General features: G+C 42.2%; 7 protein-coding genes across 7 annotated transcripts; 3 read left to right on the top strand and 4 right to left on the bottom strand.

The window, feature by feature from the left end:
* The first annotated feature begins 284 nt into the window (after nt 1-284).
* BDB00DRAFT_850094 (uncharacterized protein) lies at nt 285-3137 on the top strand. The gene is made up of 4 exons (XM_053125408.1): nt 285-975; nt 1124-1870; nt 1975-2097; nt 2265-3137. Exons 1-4 carry the CDS (start codon nt 555-557, stop codon nt 2813-2815), a joined length of 1842 nt encoding a protein of 613 aa, XP_052974377.1. The 5' UTR covers nt 285-554; the 3' UTR covers nt 2816-3137.
* BDB00DRAFT_889298 (ras-related protein rab-4B-like protein) lies at nt 2942-4758 on the bottom strand (the record flags this gene model as incomplete). The annotated part of the gene is made up of 8 exons (XM_053128460.1): nt 2942-3472; nt 3560-3655; nt 3758-3912; nt 3993-4055; nt 4242-4365; nt 4461-4495; nt 4627-4672; nt 4740-4758. The coding sequence occupies 8 exons, from the start codon at nt 4756-4758 to the stop codon at nt 3360-3362; spliced, it is 651 nt and encodes a 216-aa protein (XP_052974376.1). The 3' UTR covers nt 2942-3359.
* A 619-nt stretch (nt 4759-5377) lies between these two features.
* On the bottom strand, nt 5378-7353 carry BDB00DRAFT_773208 (P-loop containing nucleoside triphosphate hydrolase protein; the record flags this gene model as incomplete). The annotated part of the gene is made up of 6 exons (XM_053120083.1): nt 5378-5761; nt 5858-5962; nt 6036-6351; nt 6431-6720; nt 6823-6980; nt 7125-7353. Coding segments are annotated over 6 exons (1482 nt in total), but the record flags the coding sequence as incomplete, so codon positions are not given.
* Nucleotides 7354-9442: 2089 nt separating this feature from the next.
* BDB00DRAFT_877809 (Not1 N-terminal domain, CCR4-Not complex component-domain-containing protein) lies at nt 9443-12515 on the top strand (the record flags this gene model as incomplete). The annotated part of the gene is made up of 13 exons (XM_053127660.1): nt 9443-9464; nt 9704-10275; nt 10396-10443; nt 10531-10636; nt 10738-10847; nt 10927-10984; nt 11063-11098; nt 11182-11349; nt 11440-11603; nt 11699-11816; nt 11891-12128; nt 12202-12375; nt 12485-12515. The coding sequence occupies 13 exons, from the start codon at nt 9443-9445 to the stop codon at nt 12513-12515; spliced, it is 1845 nt and encodes a 614-aa protein (XP_052974374.1).
* Nucleotides 12516-12837: 322 nt separating this feature from the next.
* On the top strand, nt 12838-14024 carry BDB00DRAFT_67339 (ribosomal protein L7/L12 C-terminal domain-containing protein). The gene is made up of 4 exons (XM_053118162.1): nt 12838-12937; nt 13046-13110; nt 13219-13387; nt 13507-14024. Exons 1-4 carry the CDS (start codon nt 12935-12937, stop codon nt 13828-13830), a joined length of 561 nt encoding a protein of 186 aa, XP_052974373.1. The 5' UTR covers nt 12838-12934; the 3' UTR covers nt 13831-14024.
* Nucleotides 14025-14081: 57 nt separating this feature from the next.
* BDB00DRAFT_67212 (immunoglobulin E-set) lies at nt 14082-16163 on the bottom strand. Its single transcript, XM_053118161.1, has 8 exons — nt 16095-16163; nt 15528-15998; nt 15361-15389; nt 15107-15176; nt 14903-14978; nt 14702-14766; nt 14495-14613; nt 14082-14407 (listed from the first exon to the last, which is right to left on the bottom strand). Exons 2-8 carry the CDS (start codon nt 15676-15678, stop codon nt 14333-14335), a joined length of 585 nt encoding a protein of 194 aa, XP_052974372.1. The 5' UTR covers nt 15679-15998; nt 16095-16163; the 3' UTR covers nt 14082-14332.
* Nucleotides 16164-18532: 2369 nt separating this feature from the next.
* On the bottom strand, nt 18533-20287 carry BDB00DRAFT_773196 (isocitrate dehydrogenase [NADP]; the record flags this gene model as incomplete). Its single annotated transcript, XM_053120082.1, has 6 exons — nt 18533-18620; nt 18714-18904; nt 19033-19581; nt 19677-19837; nt 19927-20026; nt 20129-20287. The coding sequence occupies 6 exons, from the start codon at nt 20285-20287 to the stop codon at nt 18533-18535; spliced, it is 1248 nt and encodes a 415-aa protein (XP_052974371.1).
* Nucleotides 20288-20593: the final 306 nt, after the last annotated feature.

The following is a 20593-nucleotide window of genomic DNA, read 5'->3' as shown; positions in this document are numbered from 1 at the left end:
ATCAAACAACCCTTCGTTTCACCATCTTTGCGGTTGCTTTGATTGGGTCATCCAAAATTCTGTGTAACCCACCACACGCAGATTCAAGTCAAGAAGAAGGGCCTCGTTTTGCTCTTACTACGTTTGATTGAAGCTCTCAAAGGCACACGAAGGGAGAGTCAGTGAGTGAGTAGAAGCATAGTGTGTCTGGCATCAGCGCGTATTAGAGAGCGGACAATGCACGATGCGTGACAAATTATAGACTTCTTCAGGAGCAAATGCGCTTTGTGTTTCTACTAATAACTTTTTAGCTTGGCAAGCTTTGACCTACCACACTCTAAACCTTTGCGTAACTCGAGCTCACCACAAAAAAAAAAGGTTTACGCTCTTTCTTTAATTTTTTTTGCGGCTGCTTTCCCTCTTTCCTCTGCTGCTCTTTTCTCTGTTCCATACTACTTTTTCATTCCACCGACCGAAACAAGCACATACACACCCGCCAAAGAAGGGCCCTTTCCTTTACATTCTCGGATCTTCTTTTCTTCTTTTGGGGAAGAGGAAACCTACACTTTTTCATAATGCTGCATCATTCAAAAGATAAAGTCAAACCTCCACGCAACTTACGATCCGCTCGACGTTCCCTTGTCAAAAACAAGATTTCAACCCCTCTCAGCTTCCCCACGACCTTCCATTCTTCCATAACTGCACCGAAAAAGATCATCAAGGCCCTCTACGATTATCAGGCACAGGGTCCACATGAGCTTTCTTTCAAACAAGGCGACTTTTTTCACGTTACTGCTCGAGAAAACGACGACCAGTGGTTTGAGGCATGCAATCCAGCAACGAATTTAAAGGGTATCGTCCCTGTCAGCTATTTTCAGGTCTTGGACAAATCCGAACGGAATTTGACAGTCGCTCAACCACAGCAACCACAAAAAGCCGATTCGGGATTCATTGACCATGAATCACCACTTGCTAACGAAGCTGTGAATATTCAACGTATGTTTTATTATATTATTACCATGTCCTTATTTTCTCGGTTGTTTTCGGCTTATTGCATCTAATTATCTTAATATTCATGTGTGTGATGATGGGGTGTTTTTTTCTTCCCTGACTAACTTATATCACCAACATTTCTATCCTGAAGCTGGCGCGAAAAAGATGCAACCATTGTACGGTGTTGTGTTATATGACTTTCAAGCAGAACGATCCGACGAATTGGACGCAAAAGCGGGCGAACCGATCATTGTGATTGCCCAATCGAATCAAGAATGGTTTGTTGCAAAACCCATTGGCCGTCTAGGCGGACCTGGCCTGATTCCGGTATCCTTTGTCGAAGTACGAGACGCAGTTACAGGAAAACCCATCACCAATGTCGCTGACATGATGCATAACACATCAACACCGATACCGCGCGTGGAAGAATGGAAGAAAATGACACAAGGATACGAAGCATCTAGCATTTCTTTGGGATCCATCGAAAAACAACAAATGTTACGGTCCGGATTTAGCGAATCGCCTTCTTCATCCATCTCTTCTGCAACTTCGGATCGACTTGTGAGATCACAACAGAACGGATACGATAATCATCATCATCATGCTGGTCACAATAACAACAACAATGCAACAACAACGGATGCGGATGCTATTTTGGATAGTTATGGCATGCAACATTTGGCGCAAGCATCTACATTGGATCCAGCTACTGATAGATTATCATCATCGTATGCAAATGGACCATCACCACGCGAAAGTCGCAGTACACGTACAGACCGTCCCATGGTCGAGGCGGCCAACATCGATTCATACATCTTGGAAGGCGATCAATACTGGTTTATTGTATACGCACGATTAACGAACGGACGGCATCGGGTACTATACCGCTTATATGAAGGTATAAAAAGAACCTGACTTTGGGAGAAATAGAGAATGTCTTGAAAAAAAGATCCTAGTTAAACAAACTATTATTATCGTCGTTGTCGTTTTGGCTCGGTCTAGATTTTTACGATTTCCAGATCAGCCTTCTTTCGGAGTATCCGTTGGAAGCTGGAAAAGCTGATCGAGAACGGATATTACCATACATGCCTGGTCCTCTAACTGATGTGGATGAAGAAATTACTGGTAAGAAATTCACAAAATCTCTCTTCCTCTCTCATCCCATCCCCTTAACCTGGGAAAGAGGGAGGAGGGGAGTTAGCTCCCCTCTTCTTCCCATCTATTGTTCATTTTTTTGTGCGCATGTTTCAGAGTCTTAGTAGTATTTATCACCCATGTACCTCTTTTTCTAGCTGAACGACAGCGAGACCTTGACAAATACTGTCGCGAATTGCTAAGCTTGCCTCGATACTTGGCTGAAAGCCCTATTGTTCAGAGTCAACTCTTTGGTATACATGAAGGTGACATAGAAACGGACTGTGATCCTCGAACCGGAACAAATCAACCTGTGGAAGGAGAAGAAACAACAACAACAACACCAGTACCGGTAGCAATGGCCTCGACCTCTCCTGCCATGACACCAACAACGACACACAGCGGGATGGGTGTCTCTGCTACATCTGCTAGTGCTGGTGCTGGTGCTGGTACCAGTGCTACAAAAAGCACAGTCAAACTCAAGATAGTACACAAGGACGATATTTTTGCCATCAAAGTACCGACAGACATTACATTGGATCAATTGTGTGCCAAAGTACATGACCGGCTTGGATTTGATGTGTCCTTGAGATACAAGGATGAGGCAACAGGGGATAGTCTTCCATTAGAGGATGAATTAGATATGGAAGAGGCGTTTGCTTCGGCTATCAAGTTGGGCAAGTTGACGGTTTATGCACAGCGAATATAGCACGACGAATGACGAACAATGACAAGGACAACCTAAAAAAAAGCACTCCTCTATCTTCCTTCACCTCGTACCAACCCCTCCTCCTGTTCCTTCTTTTTCTTCATTCACTACCAATCAATAGCACCACCCTCATTTACTAGCCCTCGTACCTCCCCTTCTTTCTTCTTCTTTTCCCATGTGAATGACAGACGACGATAATACATGTCTGTGTTTGTTGTCTACCTTTTGTATGAGATAGTACAATTTGTAAACGAAATCCATTACTACTAATTATATAAGTAAATATATATATAAATATATATGATATATCATATAAACATATAAAATATACAGAAAGAGACAAAAAGAAGGTATGTAATATATTGCTTGCATTTCCTGTTATCATATATATATATATGTATGTATGTATTGAAGATGGTGGTTGTCGTTGTTGTAGGTAATAAGCAGGTGGTAAGTGGTGGTGGTAGTGGTGATAATGACGGTGGTAATATAGTCGTAGGTAGTTGTAATATGCATGTGTGTGTGTTTGTGTGTATACAATATACTAAAAACAACAAGAGCGTTCTTTTTTCCTCGTCCGTGTTCGTTGTGTCATGCGTCTTAAACTTGAATCGCCAAATTGTACACCACTCCCACTACGCTCTGGATCGATTTGCCCTTAAAGAAGATATCTCAACCTATGTCAGAAGATACATAACACGCAAGCAAATACTATGAGAAGATAGCTACTTGAGGTATTATTACCTATTTCGATTTTGCTTAGAATCGATCGAGCGCATTTGAAAAACATTTCTTCGACGGCATCTCCAGTAAGTGCACTGGCTTCTAAAAACATCATCTCTACCAAAAAGAAAAATCATACCGCTCTCCCCTCAGTTAGCAAAAGGATTCCCGCTCTCTCCTTTAACTTGTTACCCAAATAACAACAACAACAACATTTACCATTGTCTTGAGCATATCGACTTGCTTCTAGATAAGATACTTCTCGCTCATCTGCTCGATCGCTTTTGTTCCCTACTAATATAATCACCAGTTCCGGGTTTGCATGCGAACGAACATCTGCTAGCCATGAATCGACACCCAAAAACGTCTCTCTACTGTATAGCAGATTATGAGATAAAACCGCGGATCGCTCCCATCCTTTTTCTCTCCACTTGACCTAAAACACCATACCTACTTGCATATGTCATAAACAATTAAAGCACCAGCAGCACCTCGAAAATAGCTCCGTGTTAATGATCTAAATATCCTCCCAAGCCACGCACACATCAAAAGGTGGATGAGTCTTCTTCGCTTCCTCTCTATACATTGATGGGAAATCGAGAAAACTGTCTTTACCGAAACCGTTCCTGGATAGAAATTTTAAAGAACAAAAGCAAAGCATATATTAGACACAACTTTGAGACCATCAATCACACACAAACACACACTTTTCATCAAACGTACTTGACCAGCTGTGTCCCATATTTGTAACTTGATTGACTTGTCTGCTAAATGTATGATTCGCGTTCCAAATTCCATTCCTATAGTGTTGACGGAATCCTTCTTGACTAGAATACACGGTTTTGCGTTCATTAAACCATTTTGTAACAACGACCGCGTCCCACTTATCGACACAACAGCGAGGCTATTAGTTTCGACGTACATTGATTCTCTAAGAAATGGTGTAATAAACATGATCTTTTTTTTTGTGGTGTAGTATAAAAAGGGGGGTTTGTGAGTTATCTATATGGAAGCTTTCTCTCTATTCCTCTCTATCCAACACTAAGCAACACTCTCGCCTACAAGAATTCAAATAGCCAACTACTTACTTGCCCGTGCCGGAATCGCCAACGAGAAGTAATTTTAAGAGGAAATCTAATTCGAACGACCGTTTTTGTCAGCTTGTAGGAAAGAAAATAAAAGGGACACGTTGTTTTCTTACCGTAAGCATCGGCCAACATGAGGTTTTCGTTTCTTATGTGTGTAGGTAGTAGGTGCGTATGTGTGTGTAAATTTACTCTTCCCAACTCTGGAGAGAGAGAGAGTGAGGGCAATAGTAGTAGTAGTAGTAGTAAGTAATAGCAGTAAAGGTAAAGAAATCGAAAGTAAAGCGCGCGGAACTAGAATGGAAAGGGCAACTTTGCACCGAAAAGGGAAATTTGAACGATCGGGTGCATTTGCACAGCATGCACGTTCCGGGTCATAAATATCGGTACTTTTTATTGACAAATTGATCTTATTTTCTTTGCAACAGCATGTGGGGGAGAAGATTCAGCAACTAAAAAAGAATCAAGTTCATTGTGTTTTTTTAATATAAAGAAAGAAAAGGAAAGGGATTTTTTATACGAGAAAGAAGATGGGGAATGAGAGAGAGAGAGAAGAAGAGAGAAGAAAAAAAGAGAGAGGAAATTCCTCAGAAAATATAAGGAGGGGGGGGGGCTATTTTTATAGTGTGATTTTTATTTCTAATCCTTATGTGAAGGAGGACGAACACCCCCCGTCTTCCTTTCCTGCTGAACTCCTGCTACTCGTTTTTTCCTTGGTGGTGGTGTGCGCGTGAGCAGGGGTTCGAGCGGCCCGTCAGACCGTTGGATCCAAGACCTTTGTAATTCTACCGATCGCAACTGTCTTGCCTTCGTCACGGAGCGTGAAACGACCCAACTGAGGATAGTCTTCAAACGTCTCGATACAGATGGGACCCGCCGTCTCAATGCGAGCAATCACCTTTTGGCCCTGCTTGACAAACTGAGGAGGACGCTTGGATCTTCTACCGGTCTTCTTGTCGAGCAGGTGAAGCAAGGAGCTGATCGTAATTTCTTCGACCGCAGAGTGGACGTGCATCACTGCAGTGTAGCCAGCACAGATAATGTTCTTGTGGTCGAGAATGGCAAGCTGCGCTTCGTAGACCGTCGATGTTTGGACAGGCTTCTTCTTGTCGCAGAGCAAGAAACCAGGCATCACATCCTAACAGTTGTTTAAAGACTGATTAGTTTTTGCTTTCTTTATATGTACCGTATATAACATATATATACACAGCAAAGTGTGATCATTCAAACTTACATCTTCTTCAACACCCTTCAAACGGACACGGACGTTATCACCGCAAATAGCATGGTCAACTTCATCTTCAGTCTCGTTGTAAATGGCGGTGATTTCGCAGATATGCTGTATGAATCAGCAAAGAATGAGTTATTGCAAGTCATAGTAATGACACTTGTTGAGCAGGAGAATACGGTACCTTGTTGGGCATGAGCATAATCGACTGGTTCTTCTTGATATGACCAAACTCGATCTTACCAACAACGATGGTACCCATGTCCTTGTACTTTTCAGCAACAGGCAACATGAGAGGAGCATTGAACTTTCTGTCCAATGTCTTCATGTCATCGAGGTATTCAAGAAGCGAAGGGCCGTTGTACCAGGTGCAAGCGTCGGAACGATCCTTGAGGTTAGCGCCAGTGTAGCCGCTTAATGGGATAAAGTAGACATCGGTCTTGGGATTGTAGCCAGTTTGCTTCAAAAAGGGCGTGAGCTTGCCCAAGATCTCGTCATATCTATTTTGAAAAAGAAAAGTTAGGAAGAAGAGTATGTACCTCCCTACTAAAATAGCCTAATTAAGAATGCGTTTCTTACCGTTCCTTATCCCACTCGACAGTAGGATCATCCATCTTGTTAACAGCAATGATCATCTTGTTGATACCAGAAGTCTTTGCCAACATGGTATGCTCACGCGTTTGACCTCCACGTTCAAAACCAGTTTCGAATTCACCCTTACGGGCAGAAATGACCATGACACCCACATCGGCTTGCGAGGCACCCGTAATCATGCTAGGCACGTAGTTCTTGTGACCAGGAGCATCCAAGATAGTGTAACGACGCTTGTCAGTCTCAAAGTAAGCGCGACCACATTCAACGGTTTTGCCCTGTTGTAAATATCAAGACACAGAGATATTTGGTTTTAGATCCACCATATATTATACACACGCAATTTGATGTTGGCAGCATAAGAATTCCCCCTCTATTACCTTTGCTCTTTCTTCGTTACCGGTATCCATCACCCAGGAAAGGTACCACGATTCACGACCAGCATCCTTGGCTTCTTTTTCGTACTTATCCATGGTACGCTTATCAACCATACCAGTCAAGTACAAAATGTTACCACCCATGGTAGACTTGCCGGCATCTGATAGTATATATATACATATAGATCAATTAATTCAAACCCACCACTATGATACCGTTTGATCTACTTACTACTACTACTACTAACTCTCCCCTCCTCCTCCTCCTCTATTTCTCACAAAAATAAATGTGGCATGAGACCTACCGACGTGACCCATGAAAACAATATTAAGATGTTCCTTGCCGTACAAATCCTGAACAATTTCATCATCAATGGCTTGGATATCGTTGTTGACAGCCTCGGCCTTTTCAGCAGCCTTTTCAGCAGCTTGAGCAGCATCCTTCTTTGCTGCCTTGGAAGCAGCGGCTTTTGGTTTAGGTTCGGCGGCCTTCTTGGCAGGAGCAGGAGCAGCAGGTTGTTCCTTCTTGACGGGTTGCTCTGCCTTCGTCTCGGGCTCGGCCTTCTTTGCTGTTTTCAACGATATTGGAGAGAAGGAGGGAAAGGGCAAGTTATGTTAGTCAATCTATCTTTTTAATTCAAAGGTTGTTTAAACGGGGTTTCGTCGTCGTTGTTCATTTTGTCAAGCGTCCGGCGAAAACGTCCCCCGTCACATCAGACAGAAAACAAAAAAATAAAGAGGGGGAAATCGATCTATAGAAGAAAAAAAAATAAAATCCAATGATGTAAACTAGTCCTACCAGGAGTAGATCCAGTGGAAAGCTTCATAACACGTGGTGCGGCTGCTTTGAAGCAAAAGCGACAGCAACAACATTACGATGAGCATATCAAGTTTTCCAATGAAATATACAATTTGGTAAAGGGCCTTGTTGACAAGGATTTTATATTTTTTTTAAAGTAAAGTGTATTATTACCTGGAGCAGGAGTAGTGGCGGCGGCGGCGGCGGCTGGTGCAGGCGCAGGAGCAGCAACGGGTGCTGGAGCAGAGAAACCTCCAGGAACGAATTCCTTGGCTGTAAAGCTAGGCTTCCATTCCGATGCCTGTGGATTCAACGACAGCTTCGATGTGGCCTGGGAAAGGTTGTTGTCCTGGCTCATTGGTAGCTCCAATTTAGTTTGGAAGAAAAAAAAACAGAGAAAAAGGGAAAGAGAGAAATAAACCTGTCGAAAAAAAAGTTTATAGCGGCGAATCGGTTTACTACGTCATGAGTCAGGTCACGTGAGCGCTAGCAGCAGGAACAGAATACTGGTAGTATAGTCGTTAGTAATAACATACTAGAACATTCGTTCTTGAAACCGAGCTTATCAATTAGATTCAAACGTAAAAATTCCAAAGATATCTCTCTCTCTCTCTTTCTCTGGTTTCATACATATAAACTCTCCATTCTAATACACATTTTCCATGAGATACGTAAATTAATTGTGTATACTTCCTCGTCATGCTTTAACTACTGCTGCATTAATCGTCGTGTCGTCTTTTCTTCTCAAACCATCATTTATTTCTAAGATATTCCACATGAAAGTTTTCCATTCTTGTCCAATAGTGAGTGGCAAATTAGGCACATAGCATGTATTATAACTTCCGGATATTTATTGATACAGTGTGTTTCACGCCAGTCACTGTTGCTGTAATGAATAAATAGTATCTGACAATGCATATAGTCAAATGTGTTATGGAAGCCTTAGTGATCTTGCGTATTGGCCGCTTCTTCCTTACGGTACAATTACAGGGAGAGAGCATGCATGTACAAATGAGTGATACCCCAACTGAGAAAAACCCTGTGATGGGAAAGAAGTGAGGATTGAGAAAAGCTGCGAGTGTATGTAATCGATGGTCCAGGATGTAGTTCAATGGTTGCACATCGTCGGGTAGTAGTAACTCTGGGAGTAACCCGAAAGCATCGAGGAGCTCCCGAAGTAGCAAGGGGAGGGGGAGCACTCAGAATAATGTTCTCAATTTGTCAGTAATGGGCCACAACAGCAGCTTTGATGCTGACGACGCTTATAATTTCCCATCCTGTTGTAACCATCATCGGCTAACAACAAGCACAAGTATGCATTGTCCTTAAAAAGTCAAACTGTTTTCTTTGTTACTAGTCGTTTTCTGTATATAGCACTTTAATCAAGCAAAAGCAAGGCTTATTGCTCAAGCAATGAGTTATACCACTGAAGTGTCGGTAGGCTATTCTTCACTTTTGATTAACAGCAGCATAATCCGATTTTGAGACACAATCTCTTCTGACGATAACTAATGCAAAACATACATCACAAGTAGTAGTAAAGGAAATTCCTAAGCACTGAGCTACAGAAATCATCTAATAATCAACCTAAGAGGTCATAAAGTGTATAGTTGTTTTATAAATCATGTAATATATTACATGCTAACATGTGGTCTTTTGTTCGAGATGGTTCTAAATAAAGGATGATGGTGATTGTTCTTGACGTAGTCACGTGAGCCTATACAATTTAGAGAGGCGTTTTCTATAGGCCCTGCTTTCCCAATCCAGCTTTTCCCTTCTTCTTCTCCTCTCTTTTTTTCGGAAACAAAAAAGAAATAATTCGCAATGTCAATGAAAAAGTTGCAGAGTGAGTTGAAACAACACTTTTTTATTTGTCTCTCCTATTGCGACATCTTGTTCAATATACCGCGTCTTTCGTTCCAAAAAGAAGGAATCTTCAACATTGACGAGTGTTGATATATTATGCTTTTTTAATCTGTTGCTGTTCAAAACGTTGAATTCAAAAAAAAAAACTGATATTCCTTCCTTCCCAATTCATCCTTCGTAACCTCTCTCTCTATGGAAATCACCAATATCTATCTATAGCCGAGATTGACCGGGTACTGAAAAAAGTGAGCGAAGGCGTCGAAACGTTTGAGACGATATTCGACAAGATCCAGTCAACGAACAATACGAATCAAAAAGAGAAATACGAACAAGACCTCAAAAAGGAGATTAAAAAGCTACAACGGTTACGTGATCAAATCAAGACATGGCTCTCGTCGAATGAAATTAAAGACAAACGGTCATTGTTGGACAACCGAAAACTGATTGAATCCCAAATGGAACGATTCAAGGCAATTGAAAAAGAAATGAAAACCAAAGCCTATTCCAAAGAAGGTCTTTTACAAAAGGAAAAGATGGACCCAAGAGAAAAAGAAAAGCTAGACACGTGCGATTGGATTACTACTACGGTCGATGAACTTTCAAGGCAGATTGAAACGGCAGAGGCAGAGCTCGAGACGTTGCAAGGCACTACAAAACGTGGCAAAAGAGATCATGCTAAGCAGGAACGAATCGGTGAACTGGAACATCTTTTTGAACGGAACAAGTGGCATATCAATCGGTTAGAATTGGTTCTGCGACTGCTAGAAAATGATCATCTTGCAACAGATAAGGTAATATACAATCTATCGACCAGGAAAGGGAGGCTAGGTTTTTTACAAACGCGTTATAGACTCTCTCCCATCTCTGGTTATCACATATTAACTATTGATTTCCTTTTCATTTTGAAAAAGGTTATCGCTATCAAAGACAACATCCAGTATTATATTGAATGTAATCAGGTATATAAACCCTCCCAAATAATCCACACCCTATCTTCTGCAGAAGCATCCTCTCACGTCAGTTATGCTGCTCTTTTCTTTTCTCAGGAACCGGATTTTGAAGAAGACGAATTTGTCTACGATGATTTGAATCTCGAAGAGGAAGAGGAACAATATGCTATTGGTATGGACGATTATGTTGCACAACATGAAGGTGTGTTCGTTGCTCACTCATGTTTTTATAAATATTATCTTTTACTAACTCTTCTCTTCCCCCCCCTTCTCTCTCCCTCTCGTTTTTTTTTAAAAAAAAAGCGGACGCAGCATTAGAACAAAAGGAGGAAGAAAAGCCTTTATCTAGACGAGCAAATAAAGAAAAGGAGAAGAAGGAAGAAAAGGAAAAAGAAAAGGAAAGAGAAGAAGAGGTAAGAAACAGTTGAAAGTAGTCATTTTTCATTGCTTTGTTTTATACCAAATGCTAAGCATATTTTATATACACATTAGGCATTTTCTCCATCTTCATCATTACGCGCACATAAACTACAGAGTCCAAAAGCAACAAGTAAGTGGTTTTGTTTATGAAGGCTATCAAGCAAAAAATAAAGCTAGTGTACTCATCGTGCTTGATAACCATCAACAGAAGATTCTTCCCTTGCATCATCATCGGTTGAAGAAGGTACGAATTGAGAGAGCAGTGTGTGATACATACTGGTAGATTTTACTAACTGTTTTTCTTTTTCGGCATATCAAAACATATAGCTAAACCTTCAACTAGCCCACTAAAAACGCCATCAAGTACCAGCAAATCTATCGAAAGCAGTACTGCACCATTATCTTCAGGATTGAAATATGCACAAGCAGCGGCTGCTGGTGCTACAACTTCTTTATCATCACAGGAAAATCCGTTATCATCAAAGAAGAGCGAAGGTATGATTGGATAAGGGACGGTTTGTATATTAAAAAAAGGGTTCCCTATTAAAGTTGTTGCTGCCCAAGCAGCACATGAAAAACCAATAGAGAACGCCTGGGCTGAACCTCCCAAAATCATTGATCAATCCAAACAAAGCGGGACTTCATCCTCTGATGCAACAAAACAACATCCTCGGTTACAGTCACCAGTGGAACAGCAGAGTGTGCCCGGTGCACAATCGCTGTTGGCTTCACAGTATCCTGGCAAGACGGTATGAATTTTCTCTAAAAATATAAAGTTGAAAAGAGGAGGGTGGTGGGGCAAACAAGAGTTGTAGATAACTCAATGATTGGGTTATTTCATTAGTCACCACCTGGTGCTGCTTCCAATCAACAACAACAAGTCTCAGCAGATATGAATGATTCGCGATTACCGGCATCTCTTGCTGATCTGGCACCAGCCTTTGAAGCGGTCAAAGCGAAAGGTGAGAAAGAGCACTCCAATTTTTTTTGTCGACATGGATGCTGACATGAATATTGCTTGAAAATAAAAAAAAAGGAACGGATAAGGGCGACATGTTATACACCCATCAAATGTTGGACGCAAGTTTACAACATGTACCTGATCTGATTGATTCTGAACGACCGAAAATATATCAGCCAAGAACACCCTATCCGACCCCAAGCTATTATCCTCAACAGCCATTACCCATGTTTGACAATCCAGCATTATTCGAAAAATTCGATATGGATGCATTGTTTTTCATTTTCTACTACCAGCAAGGCACTTATCAACAGTAAGTAACCTTCTTTGTCATCTTTGACGATCATGAATTATTTATTGGTTCGGGGCTATTTGTATCTTTTTAGGTATCTAGCAGCAAAAGAGTTGAAAAAACAATCATGGCGATTCCACAAAAAGTATCTCACTTGGTTCCAACGACATGAAGAACCAAAGGTAATCACGGATGATTATGAGCAAGGAACTTATATCTACTTTGATTACGAGGGAGCATGGTGTCAACGCAAGAAGACCGAGTTTAGGTGAGTTTATTGTTGTGTGTGGTTTATAACATCAAGAGACACATATCTATAAAGGCGTTTTTTTTTTGCTAAAAAAAACTATGTATGTTACTTTTCTTTGGTCGAATAGATTCGAGTACCGTTATCTCGAAGAAGCATAAATATAACCTAACTATCATTGCTGTTGTTCTTTTGTCATGGATATCACACGATAACAATATTACAAATATCACAAACTTCTCCGCGTTGTTTTAGATTGAAATGAGTCTTTCGTTTTTAAGTAGATAGTGGTTATAGCACTCTGGATTGACTGCTTGCGTGAGAAGTATATAAATTGTGGTAAAGTTGCCATGGCAACAAATGCGCATAGCAACGTACTTACCATGGTGGTAAATTTTGGGTGGTGCTCATGACAACAAAATTTCCCGCTCAAATCCGGAAAAGGTGTGTGTTATGTTGGTGGCTGTTGATTTAGCGTGACGGTCCTCTCTCCTGTCAAGGTGCTGTTTACAACACCAAAATAATCGAGTTCCGCCCTTTCCTCTTTGACCCACTCCAACTTATTTTTTTATACAACAAAATGGTACGAGAAAAGAGACAGGGAGGATACATTTCACAGAGAGAGGAAAACGAGAATGTTTTCATGTAAAGCCAAACTAAAAAACCATGTCAACGTTATTTTTCTTTTTAGCTTCGGTTTTCTTCCTCCTTGTTGACGCGCACAACTGCCCACGCCACCACCCGCCAAACCGCTCGGTATGACAGCTCTCATTTAGAATACAACAACAACAACAACAAAACGGCACTACCCAACAATGTAGCAAAAAAGACTCATTCTTCAATATTAATGAATTAATGTTTTAGTGTTTGTGCCACTGCCTTTGCACGACGCTGCTATGCTACCGAGGGTGGTGAACAACCTTTGCCCACCCCTGGCTCTGCCGCCGCCGTCGACCCCAAAATCGCAAACATTGTCGATCAAATCGAGACCCTGACTTTGTTGCAGACTTCTGAATTGGTCTCGCAGTTGAAGGTAATTGGAAAACGGGCGGGTGGTGGGGGGGGAAATGACAGGAATACACTGTCTCCTTTGAATGTTGTAAGTGTATCTGGAGATAACTAAATACAAAATGTTATATGTATATTGTTCAGACGCGCTTAAACATCCAAGACATTGCCATGCCCGTCGGTATGCCTATGGGTGGTATGCCTGCTGGTGGTGCTGCTGCTGCACCAGCTGAGGAGGAGAAGCCTGCTGAAAAGACCGAGTTCAATGTCAAGATTGAAAAGGTGGATGCAAGTGCAAAGGCCAAGGTGATCCGTGAGGTCAAGAACTTGGCTGGTTTAAGCTTGGTAGATGCCAAGAAGTTTGTCGAGAGCGTACCAAAGGTGCTGAAGGAAACTGTGCCCAAGGAAGAAGCCGAGAAGTTGAAGAAGGCCCTTGAAGCTCTTGGTGCCACTGTTCAATTGGAGTAAAGAAAAAATCCATCATTTACAACAAAAAAAGTTATACAACATCAACAAGAACAATAAGTCCAATATAGACCTGTTGTTGTTGTTGTTTGTTATCGTTGGAGAACAGCCACCCCCTCTTTTTTTTCTTTTCTTCTATATAGATAAGTCTCTCTTTTTTTTTCATCGCATGTACATTCCACAACTCTTTCTCTCAAGCTTTTTTTTTTATAATTAGAAAAAAAATATATGAAAAGATTATTCACACGCACGCACACACCTACAAATAGCAATCGAATTGACAGATCCAGATTAGCTTTTCAATGGCGAGGTGCGGGTTAGTTAGAGGATATCACTTTTTATTTGGGATTTGGAAAAACTTGTACAAACAAGAAAGAGGAAATAGGCAGGAATGTGTGTGGGACTGTGCGTGTGTGTTGTAAAAGACATTGGTATGACAAAGGGGGGTTGGGCAATGAGATATAAAAAAAGGAAGAGAGAGAGAGAGAGAGAAGACTATGCCCGTTTACCAATCCTTCTTGATATCGAAGGACCAGCTCCACTCCATGTGGGTAGCGTTGTCATCGTCAATGAACTTGCTCTATACAAATAAAGTGTGTTTAGAAAAAAATGCATTCTGCCAAACTGTTATACACATAATGAGCTAAACGTTCCCCTGTTTTCTTACCTTAGCCTCATAGTGGCCACGGGCAAGCATACCAGAAGGAGCTTCTTCGAGCTGGAACTTCTTTTCATAGGCCTCGGCAGCAGGACCGTAACTACCGATCATTTCCTCGGTCTTGTCAACTAGTTTTAAAGATAAAGTTGGTTTCAGTGTCTTGTGTGTGTGTGGAGAGAGTGGTGGGTACACATAGCAGATTCCCTTTTTCTTTACCTCGGACACCCTTGCGCTTGACGACTTGCAAATACTTCAGACCCGAGACAACTTCATGCTGAACTCTGTGTTATGTGCATTATGTATACCGGAGTAACAACCAAGACAATCAATATGTATGTGTAAAGGGGAAGAAAAAAGCAAAGGGGAGAAGCGGAGAGCAGGAGGGGGGGGGGCGAAAAGGGAAGAGAGATGACTTACCGGAACTTGACCTTCATACGGTACTCGACACCTTCCTTGATGGTGAAAGGCGTGGACTTTGATTTTTCAAGAGCCTCTGTAGGGACAAAAAGGCATATCGTAATTAGCGATCAGGTTCGTTCGCAGTAACCAAATCATGAAACCCTGTGTATGTGTTTCTCCCAATTAACCGCTTCCACCCAACCCCCATCTGTCCCTCCTTACCAGCCGTGGACAAGTCGACCCGGACATCTTCACGGCCCTCGACTTCAAGGGCAATATATTCGACAACAACCTAATCATTGTTGTGTTTTGGGTTTTATAACACATTAAACATTAGCTTTATTCTTCTTTTCGCTTTTCCAAAAATCAGGTCGAGTCGCGCCCCCACCCCTTTCCCCCATTTCTCGGCATTAATAGAAAAGATGTATCACGACAGTAGGGTGACAATAAAGCAACTGGAAAGAGGTTTTACTTACTCGGCGAGGATCGTCACTGGGAGCAGCGGCTTATTATACGTAAACAAGTCGTTCGATTAGACAAGTGGTTAAGCTCTCGAGAACGAAGACTGCAGAGCGAGAAAAAAGGGGATCTTGTTTGATATTATAACAAGAAATACAAGGGAAGCTTGTTGGCTTTTACTTACCACCACCCTTCAAACCGAGAGACTCCTTCCACTTGTTCAAGGACTCGTCCTGCGCGTCCAGGTTTTGATATTCCTCCATGGTCTTCTTTTCACCGACCTTGTAGCCAGCAGTTTGGGTAGGAGCAAAATCGTCTTCGTGATGGTCAGCCATTTCGAGTATTGAATAGAAGAAAAAGTTCCAAAGAGAGAGTAGATGAACGGATTTATGGGGGTTGGTTGGAGATGATGAGAGAAAAAAAAGAACAAGAGCGAACTCGGCAGAAGAAGAACACGAAAAGGAAGGAGAGCTCGCTTCATTGCGCTGAGTTTGGCGGAGTTTCCAGTATTCTAAAAAAATATCAGTTGGTTCCCTTTGCCGGGCGGGCCTGTCATCCTGCTTTTGCTCCTGCTCCTCTTCCCATGCACACAGAAGCAATAGAGGTGGGAAGGAGGTAGTGTGGGGTGCCTATTCGTGTATTCAATGTCACAACACTTGAAATTTACATTAGTATATGCTGACAGCCATAGTCTTTCAGGTGGAAATAGTCTGATGTATGTTGCACCCTGTTTCTTACAATTTTAACATACGGAATCTAAAAACAGCTGCAAGAAGTAATAAGCGACAGGGCAAAGACTCGATAGTAATAGTTGAAAAAGAGGAAAGGGTTAGTCGTCAGATCAGATCATCACAAGGCCAGCATATGTAGTCAATGCTATTAGTATAGACTATTATTATTCGTAGATAAACAATAGGGAATAGAAATGTCCAACGAATATGCTTTTTTTAATGAGTTGTTATTAATAGTAACAACAAGTAGGGCTGGTTCAGTAGCAAGGGCGGTCAGCCTCATCGGCTTTTTGTTCTACGTGGCGTAGTAGCAGTGGTGGCATCCATCCATTCGTTTCCATTTGACATTCCACCGACTTGTTTTGCTAGACCGCCAATGTACTACACACACTATGATTTGAGCCCTTTCGCATTCCACGTTGGTAGAAATCTGTCTAGGAAATAAGCAGATATGTAATGTCACGAAGGCCTGCTGGCTGCTGCTAATACAGCATGATGGCAGCTGTCACAAAACAAATGTCCAACTGTCATATTCTGTTGAAAAGCATGTCTGCTTATCAGTGTACATATGTTAAAAAATGAATTGTGTGATGATTGGTGCTATTATTATGATGTGTGTAGTATTTACCACTATGTAGAAGAAGAGATCGTGACATAGTATCACTACCATGGAACGTAGTAGATGACCTTTTGCGGTTATTTCTACGTAACGACATTGGTAACGTTGCTCTTTAAGATAAAACTGCAGAATCGCTTCTTGTCCTTTTATTCTTGAGCCTTTATTTTGCTACTAGTCATAGAGTTACTATGTAGTCAAGCACAAACCTGTGCCTTGTACTTCTGCGGAGGACCAGTTATAAATAATGCCGAATCGAAATAATTAAAGGGCTATCTGTTTTGTATGGCTGCCAAGATGAGCACGCTATATTCTGATTCAACATATATTACTACTATCGGCACAAATGACAATGCTGACAGTAGCAGGCTAGCTGTACACTCTCTTACCGTTGTAATCCAATCATTACAATAAACACATCACTAAAGACAATGGTCCGATCATAAAACAACACAAGCAGGCCTGATCTTCTTTTCAGTTGATTTACTGTTGTCACTATTATATGTCAAGTGAACGATAAGAGCTGTTCTTTCTTAGATTCGTTTGATTATTTCGTCCTCAACAATGGCCTATTCTAGGGCTTATTGCAAAGTCTTTGGGTCAAGGGGGAGAGGGGAGGAACAAGGGTTGCAGCGTTTCGTTTTGGGTGGCAACGGAAAGGTTGTACGAAGTGGGGGACGACGTGGTGGTCAGATTCTGTATCAAGCAAACAAACACCTGTCAAAAATCATCGCAGCCTGTCAAAAAAGCTGAGCGGAGTGTTACGTCCCCAATATGGATTGACAAAAGTTATAACACCAACCTGTTTCAGTGGAAAGGGGACACTTATGAAACCTTTTCCTCTCCACGCCTCCGTTGTAGATGGCTCAAATATTATGCGCAACATGTTGATTTAGTGTGCTACACTGACCCCACACATACTCGTTTTTGGAAAGGGCTATTGGACCCATATACATATATCCATAACAGCTCTTGTAGCTTGGTACACTATTCAAGAGCATATGTCCAAAAAACTGCAAAAGAAAAGGATCTTATATAAAGTAGCTAGTATAACCCAAATCCCCCGGTGACAGGTCCCAGCAGCTTTGTCAGACATTCCCGCGTTCTTTTTTTCAAGGTCCATGCACCAGACATTGGGGTTTGGATGATGATAATGGATGATATGGAAAAAGGTGGACAATTCGTCGGGCCGACGGATTGAAAGAGAAACATACACACACCCCACTCAGAAAGATTGGATCGGCAGGCACATTAGATAAAAAAAACATCGAATTAGTATATATTTCCGAGAGTCAGATGGAGTTAAAGATACCGCTACTGAAAAGGGTTATCTTTTTAAAGATGATTGATTACGATCATTATCAGAGGAAGCACTTGATCCCCTCTTCCCGGCAGGACATGTGAAAATGGCGGAAGAAGACGGTTCGGCATTTCAAAGATCCATTGAAACTCCAAAGAAAGAAGCGTGGGGAATGTGTTGTGTTCAGTTTTTGGTGCGCTGTATTATGCTTGCTGACCGTGCGAAAGAATTGATGGAAAATAAATCGGTTGTTTGGTGATGATGATATAGTTGGCTGTTGTAGCAACAGTGCAGTACGTTTATTTTAGAGCTTTTGCTTTTGTTGCGCGAGCCTAGTTTTGTATATGTGTGTTTGTGTGTGTGTGTGTGGGTTGTATACAAGCGTCGGAAAGAGAGATAACAGAGATGGCACAGAAAGGGAGGAGAGTTAAATACGAAGAAGAGAAGACACAAAGTTAAGAAACTGTAGGATATTTTGGACTTTCTTTTTTTTTTCAAAGATCTACTCTATGAGATAGAGAGAGAGAGCGAGATGAAGGTACTCACGCCGAGCTGCTGCGGATGGATGCCAACTTGTCAGAGATCTGCTGCAAGAATTCTTCGGTGGTAGAGTAGTGCTCGCGCTTCATGCTATTGTCATCATGAGAAGAACGTTAGTAAAGGCCCGCGACATATCAAACTGATTGTCAACCCCATACCCCCACTCCGGAACGAATCACTTACTCCTTGCCGTAAAGCGACAAAGCCAAATCCTTGGTCATCTTCTTGTCAACCTCAATGACATCAATGCAGGCCTGCTCAAGGTCCTTGCAGAACTGAGCCAGCTCAGCGTTTTCGTCAAGCTTGGCACGGTGGGCCAAACCACGGGTCCAGGCAAAGATAGAGGCGATGGGGTTGGTCGAGGTAGCGTTACCCTGGTAACAAAAGACGGTAACCATGTCAGCAATCCCTCTCTCTCTCTCACTCAAAGAAGCACATCACCCTCCGCCATGTCTGGTTTCTATCAAAGAGATTGAACAACCCATTCATTGTTTTTTTTTACCTTTTGGTGCTCTCTGTAATGTCTGGTGACAGTACCGTGGGCAGCTTCAGCCTCAACGGTCTTGCCATCGGGGGTGTAAAGGACAGAGGTCATGAGACCAAGGGAACCGTAGCCCTGGGCGAGGATATCAGACTGGACATCACCATCGTAGTTCTTGCAAGCCCAAACGAAACCGCCCTTGGACTTGAGCATCTGAGCGACCATGTCGTCGATGAGTCTGTGCTCGTACCAGATGCCAAGGGCCTCGAACTGGGACTGGTATTCCTTTTCGTAGATTTCTTGGAAGATATCCTTGAAGCGACCGTCGTAGGCCTTCAAGATGGTGTTCTTGGTGCTCAAGTACATGGGCATCTTGCGGTCAATGGCCATACGGAAACAGGCGTGGCCGAAACCTTCGATGGATTCGTCAGTGTTGTACATGGACATGGCAACACCACCAGTGCCCTCGAATTCGTAGACCTGGTACTTTTTGGGCTCAGAGCCATCAGCAGGAGTGAAGGTCATCTCGAGCTTACCAGCGCCGCCAGTGACAAAGTCAGTGGCACGGTACTATTACAGATTAAGCACATGTTTACGTCAGTGTACATTCACATACATTGGTTCCTTTTTGTATATATCTATCATTCCACACAACTCTCTTTTACCTGGTCACCGAAAGCGTGTCTGCCAATGATCACGGGCTCAGTCCAGCCGGGAACGAGACGAGGCAAACTTTGGAGCACAATGGGCTCACGGAAAACAGTTCCGTTCAAAATGTTACGAAGAGTACCATTGGGCGACTTCCACATCTTCTTGAGCTTGAATTCTATTCAATGATAAAAGATACCTAGCGTAAGGATTTGTGGTGGAGGAAGAGGGGCAGGGCTCATCCATGTCCGAGGATCTTTTCTTTACCTTCAACACGAGCTTCATCAGGGGTGATGGTGGCACACTTGATACCGACGTTGTACTTCTTGATGGCTTCGGCAGCATCAACGGTCACCTGGTCGTTGGTCTATGACAACCATACGTAGAAAACAAAAAGATGTTTAATTTTTGATCGACTGTTATGCAATAGTCTGTAGCAAATGCCGATCCTTTTCTTTATATATATTACCTCATCACGGTAGGTGACGCTAAGATCATAGTACTTGATATCAAGGTCGAGGTAAGGGAGAATAAGCTTCTCCTTGATGAACTGCCAGATAATTCTGGTCATTTCATCACCATCGAGGTCGACAACGGGGTTCTTTACGACAATCTTGCCAGCAGCCATTTTTTCTTTTGTTTCTGTGAATGTAAGGGAAAGAGAAGGAAAAAGAGAAGATATGCAACCAACGAACCAAAGGGTTTTTATATGCCTTAATTAGACCGAGAGCGCGAGAGAGAGTGTGTGTGTGGAGCGGATACGAAAAATTACACGAATGACGGAATTCGATCCGTCCCGTGCCCTGAGTTGCAAAATCACAATATTTTCCGTAGTTCGACCGCCCAAAGACCCCGCATTTTCTTTTTGCGTTGGTTCCGAACAGCTGATGACAAATCCCAGAAACAAGACAATCGCAGAATTGGCTATAGTATT

Source organism: Zychaea mexicana (genome assembly GCF_025766255.1).
Source record: "Zychaea mexicana strain RSA 1403 chromosome Unknown BDB00scaffold_117, whole genome shotgun sequence".
In the NCBI taxonomy this organism is placed as follows: Eukaryota; Fungi; Mucoromycota; class Mucoromycetes; order Mucorales; family Lichtheimiaceae; genus Zychaea; species Zychaea mexicana.
The sequence above is the reverse complement of the archived record's forward strand: the minus strand, read 5'-3'. Positions and strand labels throughout refer to the sequence as shown.

Bases quoted from the DNA above. Each gene is read 5' to 3' on its own strand.
- BDB00DRAFT_850094 (XM_053125408.1), top strand. From the start codon at position 555: ATGCTGCATCATTCAAAAGATAAAGTCAAACCTCCACGCAACTTACGA. The intron at 1,871-1,974 runs GTATAAAAAGAA...GGCTCGGTCTAG, and splicing joins ACTATACCGCTTATATGAAG to ATTTTTACGATTTCCAGATC. The intron at 2,098-2,264 runs GTAAGAAATTCA...CTCTTTTTCTAG, and splicing joins TGTGGATGAAGAAATTACTG to CTGAACGACAGCGAGACCTT.
- BDB00DRAFT_67339 (XM_053118162.1), top strand. The intron at 13,111-13,218 runs GTATGACAGCTC...TTAATGTTTTAG, and splicing joins ACCACCCGCCAAACCGCTCG to TGTTTGTGCCACTGCCTTTG. The intron at 13,388-13,506 runs GTAATTGGAAAA...TATATTGTTCAG, and splicing joins AATTGGTCTCGCAGTTGAAG to ACGCGCTTAAACATCCAAGA.
- BDB00DRAFT_67212 (XM_053118161.1), bottom strand. From the start codon at position 15,678: ATGGCTGACCATCACGAAGACGATTTTGCTCCTACCCAAACTGCTGGC. The intron at 14,614-14,701 runs GTAAAGAAAAAG...CTTTAAAACTAG, and splicing joins CAAGCGCAAGGGTGTCCGAG to TTGACAAGACCGAGGAAATG. The intron at 14,408-14,494 runs GTAAGAAAACAG...TTATTTGTATAG, and splicing joins GTGGCCACTATGAGGCTAAG to AGCAAGTTCATTGACGATGA.